Source organism: Anastrepha obliqua, chromosome 4, assembly GCF_027943255.1.
Source record: "Anastrepha obliqua isolate idAnaObli1 chromosome 4, idAnaObli1_1.0, whole genome shotgun sequence".
Lineage (NCBI taxonomy): Eukaryota > Metazoa > Arthropoda > Insecta > Diptera > Tephritidae > Anastrepha > Anastrepha obliqua.
This window is the reverse complement of record NC_072895.1, coordinates 74,066,250-74,086,176: the sequence shown is the minus strand read 5'-3', so window position 1 is coordinate 74,086,176 and position 19,927 is coordinate 74,066,250. Positions and strand designations below refer to the sequence as shown.

General features: G+C 36.7%; 1 protein-coding gene across 3 annotated transcripts in view; it reads left to right on the top strand.

Annotated features, from left to right (window-relative positions):
- Window positions 1–1,366: 1,366 nt before the first annotated feature.
- Window positions 1,367–19,927, top strand: part of LOC129243735 (klaroid protein) — a 38,130-nt gene continuing 19,569 nt past the window's right edge. Inside the window, exons 1-2 of one of the 3 annotated variants that reach the window (XM_054880991.1) lie at window positions 1,367–1,473; window positions 15,367–15,543. In XM_054880991.1, the coding sequence (XP_054736966.1) occupies window positions 15,395–15,543 (149 nt within the window). In that variant the 5' untranslated portion in view covers window positions 1,367–1,473; window positions 15,367–15,394. Of the gene's footprint in view, window positions 1,474–15,366; window positions 15,544–16,130; window positions 16,492–19,927 lie in introns of those variants that run through there. The other 2 variants (XM_054880993.1, XM_054880992.1) reach the window with 2 other exon arrangements.

Genomic DNA, 19,927 nt, shown 5'->3' with positions numbered 1-19,927 from the left:
CACTTATCAAAGACAGATTGTAGACCCTCGTGATGAAGGCTACCCCCGTCGGCCTCAAAACTTTCGACATCACCGTATTAATGCCGTCCGGCCCAATGGCTTTGGAAGCTTTAGCTTTCTTGACGGGTACCTTTATTTTCTCCCAGGAAAAGGAAAGTGGACTCGTCGAAGCAATCATTCCTATGGCTACCGGTTCTAGGTACCGGAATGACTCGAGTTTTTCTCGACCAAGGGCTGCCAGCCAAGTAAACTAGCCCTATCTAGTGCGCTGAACTTCACCTCTCATCGTATCGTCATTGGAGCACCTCCACACATCAAAACTGCTCCTAATACTTCTCCTCAAGGGTGCCATTGAGCCTAACCTTGAACCCAAAGTGTATTTCTGCTACGTTTGTTAGAGACGGCTCCAACCAAACTTAACATGGGTTAGATGCAACCGGTTCAATGGGTGGCGCCACCTCAAGACCTGTTCAGGCCTTAAGACATATAAGAAGTGGTCCACACTGTATGTGGCTGCATGTTGCTCCCACCATCTGTCGCCCTCAGCTCCCACGGCTTGTACCTCACGCATTGTATTGGTTCAACCAACCAGCGCCACAAATAAGATCTACACGGTTCCACGGAGCTCCCCAACTCGCTCAAACTTCACGCGCCAACGAGGTTCAACCAGCAGTTCTTGGTCCCCCGCACAGTCTGTTCCATGCGTCAGGCCGGAGTATCTCGAAATCTGACATTAGTCAAATGCAGCTCTTGCAATGGCTGGTGCCACTTTCGGAGAAATCACACAATCGGAAACACAATCATAAATCATCTCTAACTAATTATTTAGGTGAACACTTATGTATATATTGCAGGAACTTGAAAATTTATAATCTGGATTATAATCAACATTTCTTGCTTAAAACATTATCGTGGATTTTTTGACCATACATTATTTTAATTCACACATAGTTTTAGTTTCCTCATTAATAATTTATTTTTATTTTTTCCACTCTCAATTACCTGTTATTATTTGTAACAGAGAACGTAAATTGAATTTACGTTCTCTGATTGTACCACATCCGACCTGTTCCCCCTATATTTTACATAAACTTGCGGCATCTGCTTTCGAAAATCGACGCGACCTCTGGCGTGAATTTGGCTATTGTCTGATTTATTTCATTTTGCGCTCATTCGTTTATTGGCTGTCGATATAATTTATTGTGCATATTTGTACGCGGAATAATTTTGTGTCAAATCGGAAAAAGTTTATATGGACATTCTTATTTGATGTGCTACAATATTAAGAACTCCGGTGTATGAGTCACAATTTCATACAAGCACTGTTTAAATTACTAGTGAATAAATCTGAACATGAAATATTAATTGATTAAAGTGCGTAGATATTAAATTAATACACAGGATTACATGTTAAGTTAAAAAAGACGTATAAAAACGCAACTACTGAAAAAAGTCTAAACAAATACAAAACTAGTAAGTTCTATTTTACGTGAAGTCAATAGTGTCAATAAGATGTAAGGATTGATAAATATTGAGCTAAATAGGTGCATATATTATTCTCTACTCTTGAAATAAGCAAGCGAACGTAGAAGTGGTGTAATCAGTCACGTTAACGGAATGCCAGGGGTTGGGAACAGAGCTACCATATAGTCCGTTCACTTTGGGCCATAAACACGAATTTAGGGGCTGTTTTGGTGTTTAACATTAAACACAACTCATCAACTCGTAATTTACTACAAAAATAATGTTTCTGGCTAGAATTTAGTATAATGCCGATCGCTTTGGAAAAAACGGTAAAAAGGGAGTGATAGAGGGGTGTATCCCCATCTTAAAACTGAAAACAGAACCTGCCGGAGGCTTATAGTTTTTAAGTAATTTAATGTTAAAGTTCTATAATTTAGCGAAAAGTTGGTGTTGCCATACACCTGAAATGAAAACGAAGTTCGCACGCAGGGATGTTCAGTGGAAGGTTCATTGTAAAACTGCAGTATTTTTTGCTGTAATTTAAAGTTGAGAAATGAATTTGATAATAAAAACAAACAACTCATTTAAACTTAAAAACGATGATATTAAGCGTATCACAAAAAATAATAAAGTAATTAAAATTAAATTAAATTAATTAACACAGTATTTTTGCGTGGAACTCTTTACGCGTAGGCGGCCTTCGGCCGCGCTTCATAAAAATAACCCTCATCAGTCCTACTCCGGCTACGCAATCCACAGTATTTTTGCGTAGAACTCCTTTCCGTGTTAAAACCATTGAACCCAAAATTAAAACGTCATATGCGTGTATGTAGTAAGCAGGCACAATAACCCCCATTCCCATCATTAACACTAAACTCAAGTACTTAATTTTTGTTTTCATTTGCAGGCATCCGGCAACACCATACTGTTGTAATTCCAATCTTCTTCTTGTTCGCGCTTAAAATTGGAATGTGATTGCATAGGCAAATGAATTTGCATTTAATTTTAATAGATATAATTAGAGTATTAGCATAAAAATCGGTACAAACACGCGTGTGAGTGTATATTTGGTGATTTATAGTGAAATGTTAAAAAATATAGAGTGTAATGTGGCAAATTATACTGATGTTCCCAAGGGCATTTTGAATGTAAATAATTAAAAAATTATTATTTCCCGATTAATTTAAAGTTATAAAGAGTGTTTCTTAACACCTCACTAACATCTCCACCAAGTTTCATTAAAGAAAACATTATAGTTTGCCAGAAATTCTAAAATATTCATTGTTCTAAATTCCAGCCGGGCTGATTATAACGGTATATACTTTGCCATAAATTGATCGGACGAATTGTATTCGTATACTATGTGAATATATTTGCTATAAAGTGCCTATTATTTATTTACCTAAAATCTTTTTGGTGTTTCTTAAGTGAAGAAAATTTTATTTAACTTAACTTAATTTACTCTTGTGAATTTTAAAGCTGAGTTTAAGTCTGCAAAATTAGGTGTTTAATCTTAGTTTAATTGGGAGGCATTAAGTAGCATTGAAAAACGGCGCCTTAAAGATGCACTTTTGTTCGAAATCAAATAACAGATAAAGCCCACATAAGGGCAACTCTTTTCAACTCCAACTAATTAAATGGCAACTCTGGTTTAAAACGTAAAAAGAATGTCGGTGGGAGGGAATATAGAGAAAACAACAAAAATCTTTTTGCTGGTTGGAAAATTGTTTACATTTGTATTGTCATGGGTAAATACAGTACCGCCTTTGGGTATATACATAGTATATGTGAATGTTCGTATGTAAGTTGAACATGTGTGTTCTGCGCGGAGCGTTGGAAAAGTGTGCATTTTAGTTTTCGTTTTTACTCCAATACATACTTTATACGTGTAAATATGTATGCACATTTAAAAGATGTTTTAACACAGTATTCGTCTCTAATAAGTGGTTAGTAACGTGTTTGAAAGTTGAAGTGGCCGTGTGATTTAATGACCTTTCTCTTAACTATCTATGCACATACATACTTACATATATACACTGGGTTGAATTTTCTTTGAAAATGTCAAATTCAGTTGCGTTTGCTAGGGAAATTGTATTGATTTGCGCATCATAATAGTTATACAATTTCTTAGGTTTATTATATTTAATGTATTAACTATTATTAAAGAAAAAAGCATTTTTGTGAGTAAGAAGTTTCTAATTAAACATAACAAAAAAATGTTTTTATTCAAGTTAATACGCATTGGGTGAAAAAATTGTTCCCAAAGTATCGGTAAAGGGTTAAAAACAGTTAATTGTTAAAACGAGAAATAAATGATTATAGAAACTTTTTGTTATTTGCTTTTACCGATACCTATTATTTGGCTTTCTTGATATTTTACCCCGGGCCTCATTGCCGAGTGCCACCACATTCTTCGTACGCACAATTTACTTGTATCTGGTGCACTCGTTTTAAGAACGCATTTTTATGCAACATTTCGGAATTATTTTTAGTTGAATATTTGGCCACTTGATACAAATAACCGAAATACATAAATAAGATAATTCGAATGCATACATACATACATGCATACATATATAACTAAATACACCGTAAGTATGTAGATAAAAAATTTTATAGAACGATAATTAATTTTTGAAATGCGCTACATACGCGAACAAGGTGTCTAATTTAAAGTGGTATTTGTTTGCAGTTGATTGTATGTATGTTAGGCCGGGTAGATTTGTGGGGAGGCAAAAAAATCGCGCATTACTCTGTGTGAAAATCATATTCTAGGGATCAAAATAAGAAACTTTGCCGAAGGAACCATACCTCTAAAACGAATTCTGATGTCCCCCAATTTGGGTCGAACTTTTTAGTTTCTTTTCTCATGTAAAGGCCGAAAATGGTGATATTTTGAAATTATTGTATGGGAAACCCCCCAGGGGAGTTCCAGGGGGTGTGCCACTGGCATGGGTGGATCGGCCGTCCAAAGTTAGTGGGGGTCGGTCATACATTTGGACTCGATTGGAGCACTCTAAATGGGTCAAAGTGGGATTTTTCGTTCGACCCAAATTGGGGGACATCAGAATTCGTTTTAGAGGTATGGTTCCTTCGGCAAAGTTTCTTATTTTGATCCCTAGAATACGATTTTCTGAGAGCAATGAGCGATTTTTAAATCGACCCGCCCTAATGTATGTATGCACTTGCAGTAATTTGTGATAAAATGGTCACATGCTTGACGAACTCTTAACCATGTCTAATTCTGTACGCATTTAGTTTTTTCGGTTTTGGGTTTTCGGTGTTCATAGTGCATTTAACCTACAGCGTCCTGATGCTTATTTGGATAAGTGCTATATTAGGTGATGGCATCCGCATATATTATATATAAAATCATATACAGGGTGGGCCATATAGCGTTTGCTTTTTCAACCACCTTTTTTTGAGAATGGTAACACAAATGACATGTCAAATGTGTTCATAATTTACTTAAAGGTTTGACATTTACGAAATGGGACGCTATACGCTTGAACAAAACTGGGAAATATTGAAAACCTATTTCCAAAGTGATGAGTCTTCTTCTTCTTTTCTGATTTTCATAGCGGTGGCTACGTCAATAAGCGAAATTGTAGGATTTGGGGCTCAGAAAATCCACACATTACTGTAGGGTAGCAAATGCATCCACAACGAGTCACTGTTTGGTGTGGTTTTTGGTCTGGCGGCATCATCGGGCCATTTTTTTTCGAAAATGAGCGAGGAGCCGTGGTAACACTAAATGGCGAGCGTTACCGTGACATGCTCAACGAGTTTTTGTTTCCAAAAATTGAAGAGGATGACATGGACGACATTTGGTTTCAACAGGACGGTGCAACTTGTCACACTGCCAAAGTTACACTCGAACTTTTGGCTACCGTTTTTGAAAACCGAATAATCAGCCGAAATTCCGATATCAATTGGGCGCCGCGCAGGTGTGATTTAAGCCCGTTGGACTATTTTTTGTGGGAAGCCGTTAAGGACAAATGCTATGCGAACCATCCAGAGACGATTGATGCTTTCAAACACGAAATCGAAGTTGCCATTCATGAAATGGAGCCCAAACAATCGAAAATGTGCTTAAAAATTGGGTTGGCCTACCGTAAAGCCAGTCGTGGCAGTCATTTGAACGATATTATTTTTCATTCATAAATGACAATGTTCAATCTTCAAAATAAAGAAAAAAGTTTGAAAAAATATTGATTAGTTTTTCTTTTATAGCCGATTCAAAAAGCAAATTTTATATGGCCCACCCTATATGTATTTTGTTTTGGTTTATTGAATTTTATCGTGTCGAAATCAGCATGCTCTGCTCCATATTTGCCGTTTCGGCACGCCACAATAGGGGGTTGTTGTTGTTGTAGCAGCATAAACATTCCCCATACTTACAGGGAATGCTGCTGGAGTGACAGTCCTTGGCCGGATATAGATCCGGGTCGTTTCGGTAACGTAGAACCGACTATCGTAGAAACGAACACAATGGGGTTGTTGTTGTTGTTGATTTAACAGCATTGGTAGCCCTGTCAGTGTAGGCGTATCACCGGTCGTCTTCGTCTAGTTCATCTAGGGGTAGGCCCAGGAAACATGCTGTTTCGACAGGTTGGGTCCAGAGGGAGAGGGGTGTTAGATGAGTAGGTTTTAGGGGGCATGTGAAGAGGTGGTTAGTGTCGTGCGGAGTATCTTCACATGCCGGAGATATGTTTGGTATGTCGGGGTCGAATCTGGATCAGTGTTACACGAGTCTCACGGGGAAGCTGGAGCTCTTCGTCTGCAATAGGTGGTGGGGTCGTTTACCCTGCTTAACTGTTTTTATGCACATCACATACTTTTTCATGTTTTTGTTTTTTGTTATATTCCACTTTAGTTATTATTTAAATCACCCACTATAAATTATCAAATCACAAAGTGAACACACGGATGTCAACAAGACAACTAATTTTGACATTATTCATATCCTTTTTTTCGTCTTCTTGATTGTGACGTTGGTGCTGATACGCGAGTGCGCCGACTGTTTGTTTGTTGACAGGAGGTACTTCATTCGGCATTCTATAGCTTGTAATTGATTGCTTTCTTTCTCTATAATTTTTGCCACGTTCAGTGGCCGATGAGGCAAATGCAGATTATCCAGATTTTCCAGAATAGATTTCCATACTAAATAATCTACCAAAAGATAGAATTTTCGCAATTTTCTGACAATTATACAAACTGTAAAATACTAAATAAAATTAATGTGAAATCTACACATCTGACAATTATGAGTATATTCCACAATACATCCTGTGTTCTAACGCTCCATTTTTATACCGCGCCCCAAAATCTACACATCCAAAAATTCCGCCTTCTAACTTGCAAATTCTATACATTTTGAAAATTCCAGGTTCCAAAATTTTACATGGCAACACAAAAAGTAAAATTTATACATTTATCAGGTTTTAGTGTTTGATAGGTTTACATGTTTACTTGCCTGTAGATTCCATTCCATTTTCGAGCACCTAATCATTTTCAATGATAAATCAATTTTATTGAAAACACGGCAGTTTTCAACAAAATATGAATATACCCCATATGTTTTCATACATGTGCCTAAAAAAATGATTTTCTAAAACAGATTTTTTGTTGATGCCGTCACAAGGATTGAAGTGAATAAGGTAAATGAATGAATCATTGTATAACAAGGGCACATGGAAAAACTTCATATAAATATGGGTAGGATTCCGGGGTTCGGATATGCCATATTCACACAATTGCTTTCATACGGTTTTTGTCATAAAATATCTGTACAACATTCATTTAGAGCCAACCATGTCGTTATTGCAACAGCATAAAACATTTCCCTTAAATTTTTGAGGAATATTGCTGAAGTGATAGTCCTTGGCCAGATTTAAATCCGGGTCGTCCCGGTTTTTATAATAGTTAAAAAATTTAGTAATAAATTTATATTTAAACTCATAAATCCTACGTATACGTACATAGTAAGTAAGACTATGATTGTATTCCTTAGTTAAATAAATAAAAGTACGCTCTATGGCCGACAACGGGCAATTTGTTTAAAATTTTTTTTTTTTATTTACGTTCAAAATGTAGATATGAGGTATATAAAAAGGAGAGGCCAAAAAATAGAATACTAATATCAATAACAGTAGTACCTAAAACTTATTCTAATTTTGTGTTTGAAGCTAAAAAAACTAATAAGTTAAATACTTCAAAATGTTGATAGCGGTGTGACTTAAAATAAAAAGTAAATTATTTACTAATCTTTAAAATGAAGGTGATATTATTTCAACGTACTCTAATGTTCATGTATTACACACTATCCATACATATGTACGGACGTATCTACTTATATGTACATACAGCGTTTTTCAATAGGTGCGCTTCAACTTTTTTCCGATAGGGAGGGCGAACGACGCAATATTTTTTATTTTTCGCTTGTCATTTGTAAACTACTTTAGTATACATTTCATCATGGAATGCTACACACTTGAGCAACGATTGCAAATCGTGCAAATTTTTTATGAAAATAATCGTTCTGTTGCTGCTACCAGATCCAGATTTTTTCCAAAAAATCATCTTCAGTGATGAAGCTCACTTTTGGCTCAATGGCTTTGTCAACAAGCAAAATATGCGTTACTGGGCAGAAAGCAATCCACACGTGATTCATGAGGCACCGTTGCATCCCGAAAAAATCACTGTTTGGTGCGGTTTACATGCCGGTGGCGTAATTGGCCCATATTTTTTCGTTGACGAGAACGATCGCCACGTTACTGTGAATGGAAATCGATACCGCGACATGATAAACGATTATTTTGGGCCGCAATTGAATGGTATGGACTTAGACGACATGTGGTTTCAACAGGACGGGGCCACAAGCCACACAGCACACGCTACAATTGATTTGTTGAAGAGTAAGTTCGATGAGCGCATTATTTCCAGAAATGGACCGGTCGAATGGCCGCCGCGCTCGTGTGATTTGACGCCTCTAGACTATTTTCTTTGGGGTTATGTGAAGTCATTGGTCTACAGTAACACGCCGGCGACGATTTGTGAGCTCAGAGCCAATATTGAACGCGAAATTCTGAAATTTCGGCCGATTTATGCAAAACAGTGGTCGAAAATTGGGTTCAACGATTGGACTTCGTAAAACGTGCACGCAGTGGTCATGCAAAAGAAATCGAGTTTCATACTTAAATGTATATGTTCAAACTTGATAATAAAAAAAAAATTAGTTAAAAAAGTCAAACCGTTTGTGTTTTATTCAAAAAAAAAGTTGAAGCGCTCTTACTGAAAAACGCTTTATATATAGGTACATATGTATATATGACTGAATGAATTTTTATGATGCTTGCTGAATACAAAAACTTTTCTCTTGGCTGACGTGGTGTTAAAATTAAAATTAACGGCCTACACGAAAAATATTGGAATTCTAATACTTGGGAATGTTATCAGGCGAAAGATTATATATTTTTTAAATTTATTCACATGTAATAAATACTTATTATAAACTAATTCAGTACGTTTGTTATGTATTTTAGAAGCTAAAATTTGTTAAAATTCAATTTTCTTTTCCGTATTTTATTCCTCTCAATTTTTTAATGATTACTTACCTCACTTTTAATTCCATAGGATGTCGTGTGATTCATTATACATTTTTTTGTTTTACTTTTTGCTCCAACAACATTAATTTTTATTCCAAACTCGAGTGCACTTCGTTCAAGACCTTGTGGCTAGCACTTTTGCCGGTTGCTTATCACTTTTTACTCTCGGCATATTATTCCACATGTGCTGTGGGTATATTTTTATTTTGGTTTTCTCTACTTGCTCGCTTCATTGTCAATTTGCAATTATTCAATATTTCGTGCTTTAACTTTTATACCTTCTACAAACTTTACAGCCGTTAGCAAGTCTGCCATTGCACACATTTGTGTTGGAGAATTGTAATGAAAGGCAAATGGGAATTGGGAAGAGGTTGAGAATACACTAAAAAAGAAAAAAAGCCGCTGGCACTCACTTGTATAAATAGTTCTAACGTTTTGCTTCTTTTAGAAAGTTTCTGGTTGAAGTTGAGAAATAAATACCCTATGATCAGAAAGTGCCGGGAATGTTTAATTTAAACGAACCGCGCACGTGGAAACCGGTCCATATATTTTTCTTATGTTGGTAGGAGTGTAAGACACACATTTGTCACTTTTTAGCGCCATCGGATCATTAGTGTCTGCCTGGCCGGCCGGAAATTTGGGCAATCAATTCTTGGATTTTGCATGATGATAATGTGCCATTGCACCGAGCCCAAATTGTGCTGGATTATTTGACCAAACACCAAGTAAATACCATCGTGCAAGCACCGTATTTACCTGATATGGCCCAGTGCGACTTCTTTTTGTTTCCCAAGTTGAAGTTACCACTTCGTCGAAGAAGATTTCAGTCGATAGAGGAGATTAAAGAGAATGCGAGAAAGGAGCTGAAGGCCATCCCTTCGTCGGCCTACCAGGGGTGCATGGAGGACTGGATTAAACGTTGGCGCATGTGTGTTGCTTCAGACGGGTCATATTTTGAAGGAGATAAAATAAGTTTTTCCTGAATTAGAGTTAGACCTGGAAATACTACCATCGACCAAATATTCACAATACGCCAAATCTTGGAAAATACCCATGAAAGGAGAATCGACACACGCCGACAGTACGAAAAGGAGTTTCCCGTATGCCGCGATGTCTGAATTTGGTAACCCCGCAAAACTAATCCGGCTACGCAAGATGACGTTGCTCAATAGCCGTTTGATACCAGACGAGGTTTCAGATAGGGTGACTCGTTGTCGTGTGACTTATTTAAACTAATGTTGGAGAGGTTGGAGCGATAACAATGTCGCCTCGAAATCCAACGTAGAACCTCTCTTGCCAACAAGTGCTACTTTGGACTAAGTAGGCAAATAGTAAAGTCCAAAACTAACACTCTACAAGGCTCTCATCATGCCCGTCCTAACGTATGGCGCAGAAGCGTGGATGATGACAGCATCCGATGAAGCGACGCTTGGAGTGTTTGAGAGAAAGATTCTGCGGAAGAGTTTTGGACCTTTGCACGATGAGCTGTATGAGATTTACGACGCCATATACATAGCCCAGCGAATAAAAATCCAGCGGCTACGCTTGCTGGGTCATGTCGTCCGAATGGATACAAACGCTCAGGCTCTGAAAGTATTCGATGCAGTACCAGCTGGTGGTAGCAGGGGAAGAAAAAGGCCTCCTCTGCGTTGGAAAGATCTGGTGGAGAAGTACTTGGCTTCACTTGGTGTGTCCAACTGCCGCCTGTTAGCACGAGAAAGAAACGACTAGCGCGCTTTGTTAAACTCGACCAAAATCGCGTAAGCGGTTATCGCGCCAATTAAGAAGAAGAAGAAGAAGAAGAAGAAGAGGTCAGAAGAAGCAGTTCCATATAAGCATTTAGTACATGCAGACATACAAACTGATTATTTACAACAAGTACACATCCCAGCCATCCATTTGTTGAGACACTGACTTTATTTGTATAGTATATTGATTTTGTTCTTTGCTTGCTTTTGCAATACCACCGTCGCTGACTCAATTGTAAACAACCCACTCCCTTTGAAATATCTCCGATAAGTTACCTACACGCATATGAATAGACTACAAAGCTGTTGGTGGTGTCTGCTTATGAAGTAAAATTGCCGTATGGCAACCAAGGTATGAAAACTTTTCGGCACTGTTAATGTTTGCTGCTAGTCTACAGAAATTTTATTACATTCCTACATGTGTACATACATATCGTCCCCTTAGTATTAAAATAGCCTATACATTTTTTGATGTTTTGAGAAAATGAATTTCAAACTTTTTAACGAAAGTAGCTCTCACTCAAATCTCGTTATGTCTGTAAATATTTATTATTTTTTGACTGACGTTTTGACCCACTTTGTGGAACTAGAATTTGACAAAATTCTGACCACATATAAAATCGACGATGGAGAAACCAAAAATTCAATAAAAAAATAATAGCCTATGAGCACATAGGCTATTGTTATACTAAGGGGACGATATATGAGATTTCCTTTCATTGGTACGCGACAAAACGTACGCATTTCTGAAGTTTACATATAATATTACAAAAAAAAGAAATATGTATGCATACATATGATCTTTAAAGTAGGTACCCTAACGTTCAATTTGAATTCGAAATGCTCAGTGCGCTCTTGCTACAAAAATTTTACTGACTTCTTTTTTGTTTCTGTTATTCAAAAATAAAGTTTTTATTTGAATATTGCTCCGTTTTAGTAATTCGTTATGAATTGCCTTACTTCTTTTTTGTTTTGGTTTATTTATTTTTATTTTATCTAGTTCGACAGCTCATTTCGATATATTTTCGATAAAAATTAGGGAAGAGAGCGATCTCCGCGTGATTCTCATGGTAATTGAAATTAAATTATAGGAACAAACTACAAATTTCGAATTACCGCTCTTAAAGTTTTATATAATGGATTACGTAATTCGGTTTGTAATTGGAGAAGAAAATAAAAGGCGAAATGATGACGTCCTGGGAACGTACTACGAATATATAATATATAAGTATTATATAAGTAAATATTATATGTATGTATGTATATATAATTGGGTGTTTGGCCGAGCTCCTCCTCTTATTTGTGGCGTGCTTCTTGATGTTGTTCCGCAAATGGAGGGACCCACGATTTCAAGCCGACTCCGAACGGCAGATATTTTTATGAGGAGTTTTTTCATGGCAGAAATACACTCGCAGGTTTGCCATTGTCTGCCGAGGGGCGACCGCTATTGTTTTTCTTAATTTTGGCGTTTCACCGAGATTCGAACCGACGTTCTCTCTGTGAATTGTGAATGGTAGTCACGCACCAACCCATTCGGCTACTCTATTTAAAAAGTGTCAAAAAAATGTTTGCATAACTGATGAAAACAACAAAAAATGCAGTCTTTTGGCGTTAATATTTGTTATGTCCTCCTTGGGCATCAATTACCGCTTGAAGACGACTGCGCATTGATTTAATTACTTTGGGAATATCATATGCAAATGGTATTTTTCCCACTCTTCTCTGATGAATTTTATTAATTCAGTTTTATTAGTTTGCGATCTTTTTCCTACTTTTATTTTTGAAATGAACCCACAAATTTTCCATTGGGTTAATGTCGGGACTTTCGGCGGGAGTATCAATAACTTTGGTGCAGTTGTAGAGTAACCAGGACCTGCATAAGTAAGATTTAGGCTTAGGATCATTATCTTGATAGTATTTGTATTTAAATTTGTTCGAACTTTTCGGGTCAACAAAGCCGAATTTTCTAATACTGGAAGTCAATTCGTTTTTTAAAATATCAAGATATACTTCCTTGGTCATTATTTCTTTCAATTCATTTTGTTTTCACCCATATACAACCCCAAACCATTACTGGCAGTGTTCCAAACTTTACGGTAGGGATAAACATATTTTTGTTTTGTAGTGCTGTGAGAGGCTTACGCCAAACTCTCTGGGGTCCATCGGGGTCCATCATGGTAGTAGAGCATCATTTTCGTCTCATCTGAGAAAATAACGTCGTCCCAGTACTCTGTGGGAAGTGATATGTGCTCGGTGGCAAATGGCAATCTTTTATCAACGTTTTGTGCTGATATACGGGGTTCTAGGGGTCCTAACCATTCTTGAAGAATATTTGTGTTTTTGCAACACTTTTCGAACAGTTTCATGAGAAACTCTTAACCTGTAGTCTTTTTCCACTTGAAGAGCTAATCCTCTTGTATTGCTTTGAGGGCTATCATAAATAGTTTTAATAATTTTACGTTCAATGCGCTGCGTCATTTTTTTTTTTGGTCTGCCTGTGGATCCTTTCAACTCGAGTATTTCTTCATTTTCAGCACGGTTTATTATATTTCATACAGTTCTAATTTTGAGGGAGAACATATCGGCGATTTCTCTGGCTGATTTGCCTTTGTAGTGATTGAAATACACTAATGTAATAATATTTTTTGAAACTCGTTTTCCTGGCATTTTTTTATTCAAATCTGAGATCCCTTGTAGCACTGAAGACAATCACTCTATAACTAAATAATTTCTTATCCCTTTCACATTCCATACCATTTGCAAAAAAACCCAAATGAATGAAATTCGCGGAAAATAACTCCATTTTTTGTTGTTTTTATCAGTTATGCAAAGATTTTTTTGACACTTTTTAAATACTAGGTTAGGTTAAGGGGGTCCTCTAGTTTCTCGTCTGTTTTTTTTTCGGGTTTTTCAATAATTTTTAACGGGCAAACGATCAAAATAATAAATCTCATTGTGTTCACATAATCTTTAGTAACATTTAAATGAGCTTTACAAATTTTTTGAAGACAAAATATATAATAGAATAAAAGTTAAAGTGGCCGACAAGAAGACATAAAGTAAAAGAGGTGCTTGACGGTGACCAAGATTGCGGCTGTTTGGCTTATCTGAAATCGAAAAACCGAACGACATTTTAATCTTCATATTTAAGACTAGCGATTGAACTAGAATGAATTCTTAATTACAAAAATTAATTTTTGTATACACTTTAGAAAATTAAATTCTATTTTTTACTTATTTTTTCTTACTTTTTTCGCTCATAGGAAAAAAACTATCGAAGCAATCATGATAATCCTAGTTCAATCGCTGGCTTATAATATATTAAAGATGAGGTATATATTTGAACAAGATCGGTTCAGTAGTTTTTGAAATATCGTGGTCACTATTTAGAAAAATAGTGTTTCGAGAAAAACGCGTTTCAAAGTTCGCGCAGCGTTGAGCGCGCTAAGTATACCTGCTCCGTTCAAGGCCGTAACTTGTGAGCCACTTCGAATATCGAAAAATCCTTCAGCACATACTTTTAACACATGTTGTAAATGTGATTTATGAAAAAAAAAAATTCGATATTTTCGACCCAAGAAACTAGAGGACCCCCTTAAGTTAGTATGGTTGCCCAGGGAGTGAGCACACTTGGATGAAGAAGGATTCGTCCTTTGTGATACCATTGTCAAGGAAGTGAGGTGAGGGGAAGGACCGATGAGGGAGAGGGCGGGGAGAGGCGGTGATGGAATGGTTAGGAGCGTGCGGATTATGAACGATGACTATGTTTGCGTCAACCGCTTTGTGCTGCTGATGAAACTCATCAGATTTTTAATGTCAGCGCCAGCTATATCAACAGGCGTGGCAAAGAAGTAAGAGCATGCCTGAATCTTAGCCCCGCCAGAGCAGGGCATCTAAGGAGAAGGTGCTGAGATGATTCCACCTCATCCTCCATACATCCAGCATAAAAAGGACTCGAGGTGATTCCAAGTCTCACAGCATGCATTCCTCGCGCAGTGGTCCGGTAACCTGAATTTTAGTCTGATGGGGAGCCCTTCGCAAAAGACTCCTCCGCCAACCTTTCCTTCCAACTTCGATCCATCCGTAAACAAGTTCACCAGGCCCTGCCCCCAAGTGTAGCCCTCCGTCCACTCTTCCCTTGACGGGATGTGAGTGGAGAATGTTCCGGTTGGACTAAACGAGGGTATACACTGGTCTGTTGACAGAGGGATGAACTCAAAGTTTTAAATACTAGAGTTAACATATTTTTTTTGTTGTGTTTTGTAATGTGTGTGTTTATTTAATAACTGTTGGCGCCTAATAGTCGTAGTCAAGGACAGTAATGGAATGTGTGTATAAATTTTTTGTTGTTGGAATTCTCGATCAAAGCTAAAATTTTATATTTTTCTTCACTATGCAAAGATATTCTTCACAAACTGTATATGTATTTTAGTTCTTTGTGGTAATTTTCTATACTACGAGTATTAGGCGTAACAGTACTTTTTAAGTGCACTTTTCACTTATGTTAAATAAAGATGTTTTTTTTTTGTTCATTTTAATCATTACAGCTTACATAGAGCATTTGTAATCGGTATAATGAGTGATTATCAAATAGAGACGCGTCGACGTTCGCGTTCAAAAACACCCTTCCTTCGCTCTAGTTGCGATCACGAAAATTGCGAATTTGCCGGCGAGGAGGGCCACTCACATCATCACCATCAGAAGAAGAAGGCGCCCAATGTGCAGTAAGTAGTTCGATTGGAAAAAAATTAAAATCAAATTCTGTGCCTGTTTCTATATTATCACAAGCAGTAAAATAGTACCTACTTGTATACGCTTGAGGTTTTCAAATTTGTTTACATATTTACTGTTGCTCTTTCTACCCACACTGTTCATTTTCCCATTTGTTTTCCTTCATTTCTTACAAAGAAACGTAAAACAAGCCAGACCGCAAGCAAATTAACCAACGGCAAGATAATCAACCTAAAACGCTAAAAATAAAAAATAAAATAACACAAATGCAAATAAAAGTATTAAGGCAAAACAAAAGCGACGTATTGCCATCGTCATGCGTGTTGTTTTGCTGTTGTGGTAGTGCATGTCGTCATCGCGCAGCTATTTAAACAACTAGTAAGCAGCCAAAGCCTCTTGTTGGGCGGGAAATGAGACAGACGTGGAGCGATACTGTGAGCGCAATTTCATCTACCCCATTTTTATGACAGTTCTAGTGGCTCTCATTCATAAGCTAGCAACTAGCAACTAACAGCTAACTGAAGCAGAAGCAGAAGCCATTCGCAGCGCTGCTTTTTTGTAATTGAGTTTGAATTGTGGCGCTCAGATTGTGCCTGGGCATTGTGCTGACTGAACGTGTACGAATTGTTTTTCCTCGTAGAGTTTTGTGGTGCTGCGTCATACCATTAATTTCATTCGCTATTCGTTATTTTTCATCAGTTTGTTGTTGATCACACGCCAAATAAGCTTGAATTCAGTCCGCTCGCATTTTGGCGCGCTTTTTGATCCATTTTGTTGTATAGTAGAATCAGTAACGAAAGTGTTTGAAAAAAAAAACACACACAACACAAATACAAAAAATAAGTGTATAAAAAACGCGATAACTACCAGTTGTCAGTTGAATTTAAAAGCAAATCGTCATCATCGCTACCCTGACTAACCAGGGTAGAGCAATTGGAAGGGTGAGGTTCCTATTTACATACAAACATACATACGTAGATATATGTATATGCGCTTATAAATAGTGGGTGAATTGAAAAGTGCTGAATTTTTTTCGTTTTATTTTGATGATGAAATTATCATTAAAGAATTTCACAAGGTGTCTTATTTGTCGCGTTTGTCGTTATATTAGATCGCTCATTTACTTCAATAATGCTATAGCTAAAAAAAGAAAATGTGGAGAAAAACGGCGATAAAGTTTTCAATTTACTATGCCTTCCTAAGTAAAACTAGAGACATATTTATAAAAGATATATTTTTAAAATATATTGCCGAATTTATTACACAACACAACATTCTGCATACGTATGTATCTATATAAAGGGGTTTTCAATTGGCGCGGGTCGATTTTGACGCCCTGTGGCAGCCATTTTGTTTTGGTGACATCTGTCAAATCTTTTGTTTATTATTCAGTTGTTTATGCCAAATCATCATGGAAAGTTACACGATTGAACAGCACGTTCAAATGATAAAACTTTATTATCAAAATGAGTGTTCATTAACGCAAACGTTGCGAGCATTGCGCCCATTTTTCTGTAGACGTGGTGGCCCTTCCAATTTCTTATGGCCCATATTGAACCATATGGACTTAGACGACATGTGGTTCCAGCAGGATGGCGCTACGTGCCACACAGCAAACGCTATTTTATTCCATTTCAACATCTACCCGCCCTTATTGAAAAACCCTTTATTTGTATTTGGATTATGACACTATCGAAGTATGATAAATGAGCGATATCGTTTCGTGATAGCTGTCGAAATTTTGTTGTTACGCTAAGATAAATCACACATGTCGTTACAGCTCTTTAAGGGGTTACATGGGTTTCGTGGGTGCAGAAATTTCTACAACATCTCAAGAATATTATCCTAAATTTTCAAGTCGATCCGAATAATAGTTTCGGAGATACAGCCTTTGGAAGGTGTGCGCTCCAAGCCACTTTTATTGTTACTCAAAACCTTAAACGCGTCTCTCTCGGAACCGTGTTTTCAAAGTCGGTTGTCAAATGTTTTCGAAAACTACTCAACCGATCTTGATGAAATTTTACACAGGTGTTCAAGATAAGATTTACTCGTGCTTGAACGAAGGATTTTTTTTGTTTTTTTTTTTTCCAATTACAACCATTAAAAAAAAACAAAATGCCAAGCATATTTGACCGAAATTTTCATTTTTTTTGGAAAAATGTCTGCCAAAATTCCAAAATTTCCTTTTTTTCTTTACTTCGTTCAAGCACGAGTTTATGGTCTTAACTAAAACACGTGTTTCTGTTTTTTCATTTTTGATGATTCTGTCCGGAGTTATGCTGACAACGCGGACGCAGCTTTTTTTCGAGGAGTCACCGGAAATGACGTCACAATGGAGGAGTTTTAATTTTTTTTTGTTGAAAATTTCAGAAATTATTCTTTAAATATGTATCTATAAGACAGAAAAAAGTTTGAATTAAATAAATAATTTTTTACATAGAAAAAAAAAAATATTGAAAATAGGCCTTTTTTACCCGACGAAACCCTTGTAACCCCTTAACACCAACAACAAAAACTTTCGAAAAATGTAACTTCAACAACACCTTTTGAATTTGAAATTTGCCAAGAAAAAAAGGAGAAGGCACAAAACTATAGGTCCCTCCATTTGTGGGAAAACATCAAGACGCACACCACAAATAGGAGCAGGAGCTCGGCCAAACACTCAACAAAGGGTGTAAGAGCCTATTATTATCATTATTTTACATGGTTCCAAACTGTTTACTGACTAATCTGCAATTCAATGCTGGTCTAACTCGACGTGCACACATTTTTCGGTCGCCTCCTCCGACATTTCTACCTTGATTATGGTGGTTCTGAGGAATAAATATTTTCTTTATTTTTTAACCTTCACGCTGTACACAAAACTGACTTCACCAAACACAAAACTGTCGAAGAACTTTTTTCAAGCATAATGTCTTCTTTAAATCGCGATATAATATGACTTGTTGCAATGTATACAACGTGAGGTAAGGCTCACTAACGGCATCTAGCGTCACGTAGCGGCATCTAGCGTAGTAACGTTTGATTTTGTTGCTTGCATTTTAACCGCCAAAACTCGTTGACCCTCACTTTTGGTGTTTTTGCCAACCTTTTTTTGTTTTTGGTTTCTTTTCGAAGTATGTTTGTATGACTACCTATTTATTCCCGTTTTCATTTGAAACCATGACGACACATCACGTTTTTAGTATTACTTACTCAGCGTTATTTGTTTGGTTATAAAATTTTATCGCTTAGCTAAGCATTCCAAAAATTTCCTTATTTGTTTTTTGTGCTTTTGTTTTTGTTTTTGTTTTCGTTTTCATTAAGCTTTTGAAGGTTAAGTCAAAATGTATCCACAAATGTGGTTGTTTACATGCATTATTTTTGTTTTGAAGTTGCTTTCGTGCGTGCTTATTCTGCTAATATTAATTCTGTAGAGCTCGCTCGCCCGACACGCATAAATTATGCTGGGCAAACTCTCACTCATTTAGGCTTTTGAGGTTAAGGGGGGGGTAACGTTAATTCATGGAAAAAAGGCACTTTTTTATGATTTTTTTTGATGACACAGTTAAAATTTATTCGTCAAATCTTTTACTATATAAAACTATAGCATTTGAACTATATTTTGTGAAATTTTCATCCAAAAATATTTAAAAATACGGCAATGGCAGAAATTATTCGGACGCATCTAAAAAAAAAGTAGTTTTGCGGTGCCCCTCATAACTCGGTGTTAAATCATCTGAAATCAAAAAACCAAAGTTATTTCGTTAGATAATCGTTTTCTCCGGGTAACGCCGAGAGGGTTACGTTAAAGTCAAAAACACGATTTTCGCGTAAAAAATCGGTTAATTAGTTACCGTAAAAACAAAAGTATCAACAAATTCGAAAAAAAAACTCTTCGGCGTTACCTTGTAAAACATCTACAGAAAAAGTGTTCAAAATTTCAAAAGGATCGGTGCAGTAGTTTCAAAGTTATGAGGGGCACCGACTTTGAAAACGTTGAGTGAGCGAAACAGTTGCTAGGTACAAATGGCGCGCGGTTGAGCCAGGTTGGTAGCAACACTTACATGGCTGTATCTTTGTAAGTTTTGCTCCGATTCATCTAAAATTTTCACAGAATATTCTTGAAAGGTTCTTCATTTAAAAAATCAAATATAAAAAAAATGCAAAAAAAAAATTTAAAAACGTTACCCCCCCTTAACGCTTCATTTAAAGTAGATGGCTAAGTTTACATTTACAGTTCGAGTTAACCAGAGTTGTACCCCCTGATATATAGATACATAATACCCGTACGGTTCAAAAATTAATTAACCCATATCATGTTGTATTACTGGTGAATGTAATCAACATCCACTTGAAGTATAGCATACACACTGTCTCACGTATTAACAAGGTTTA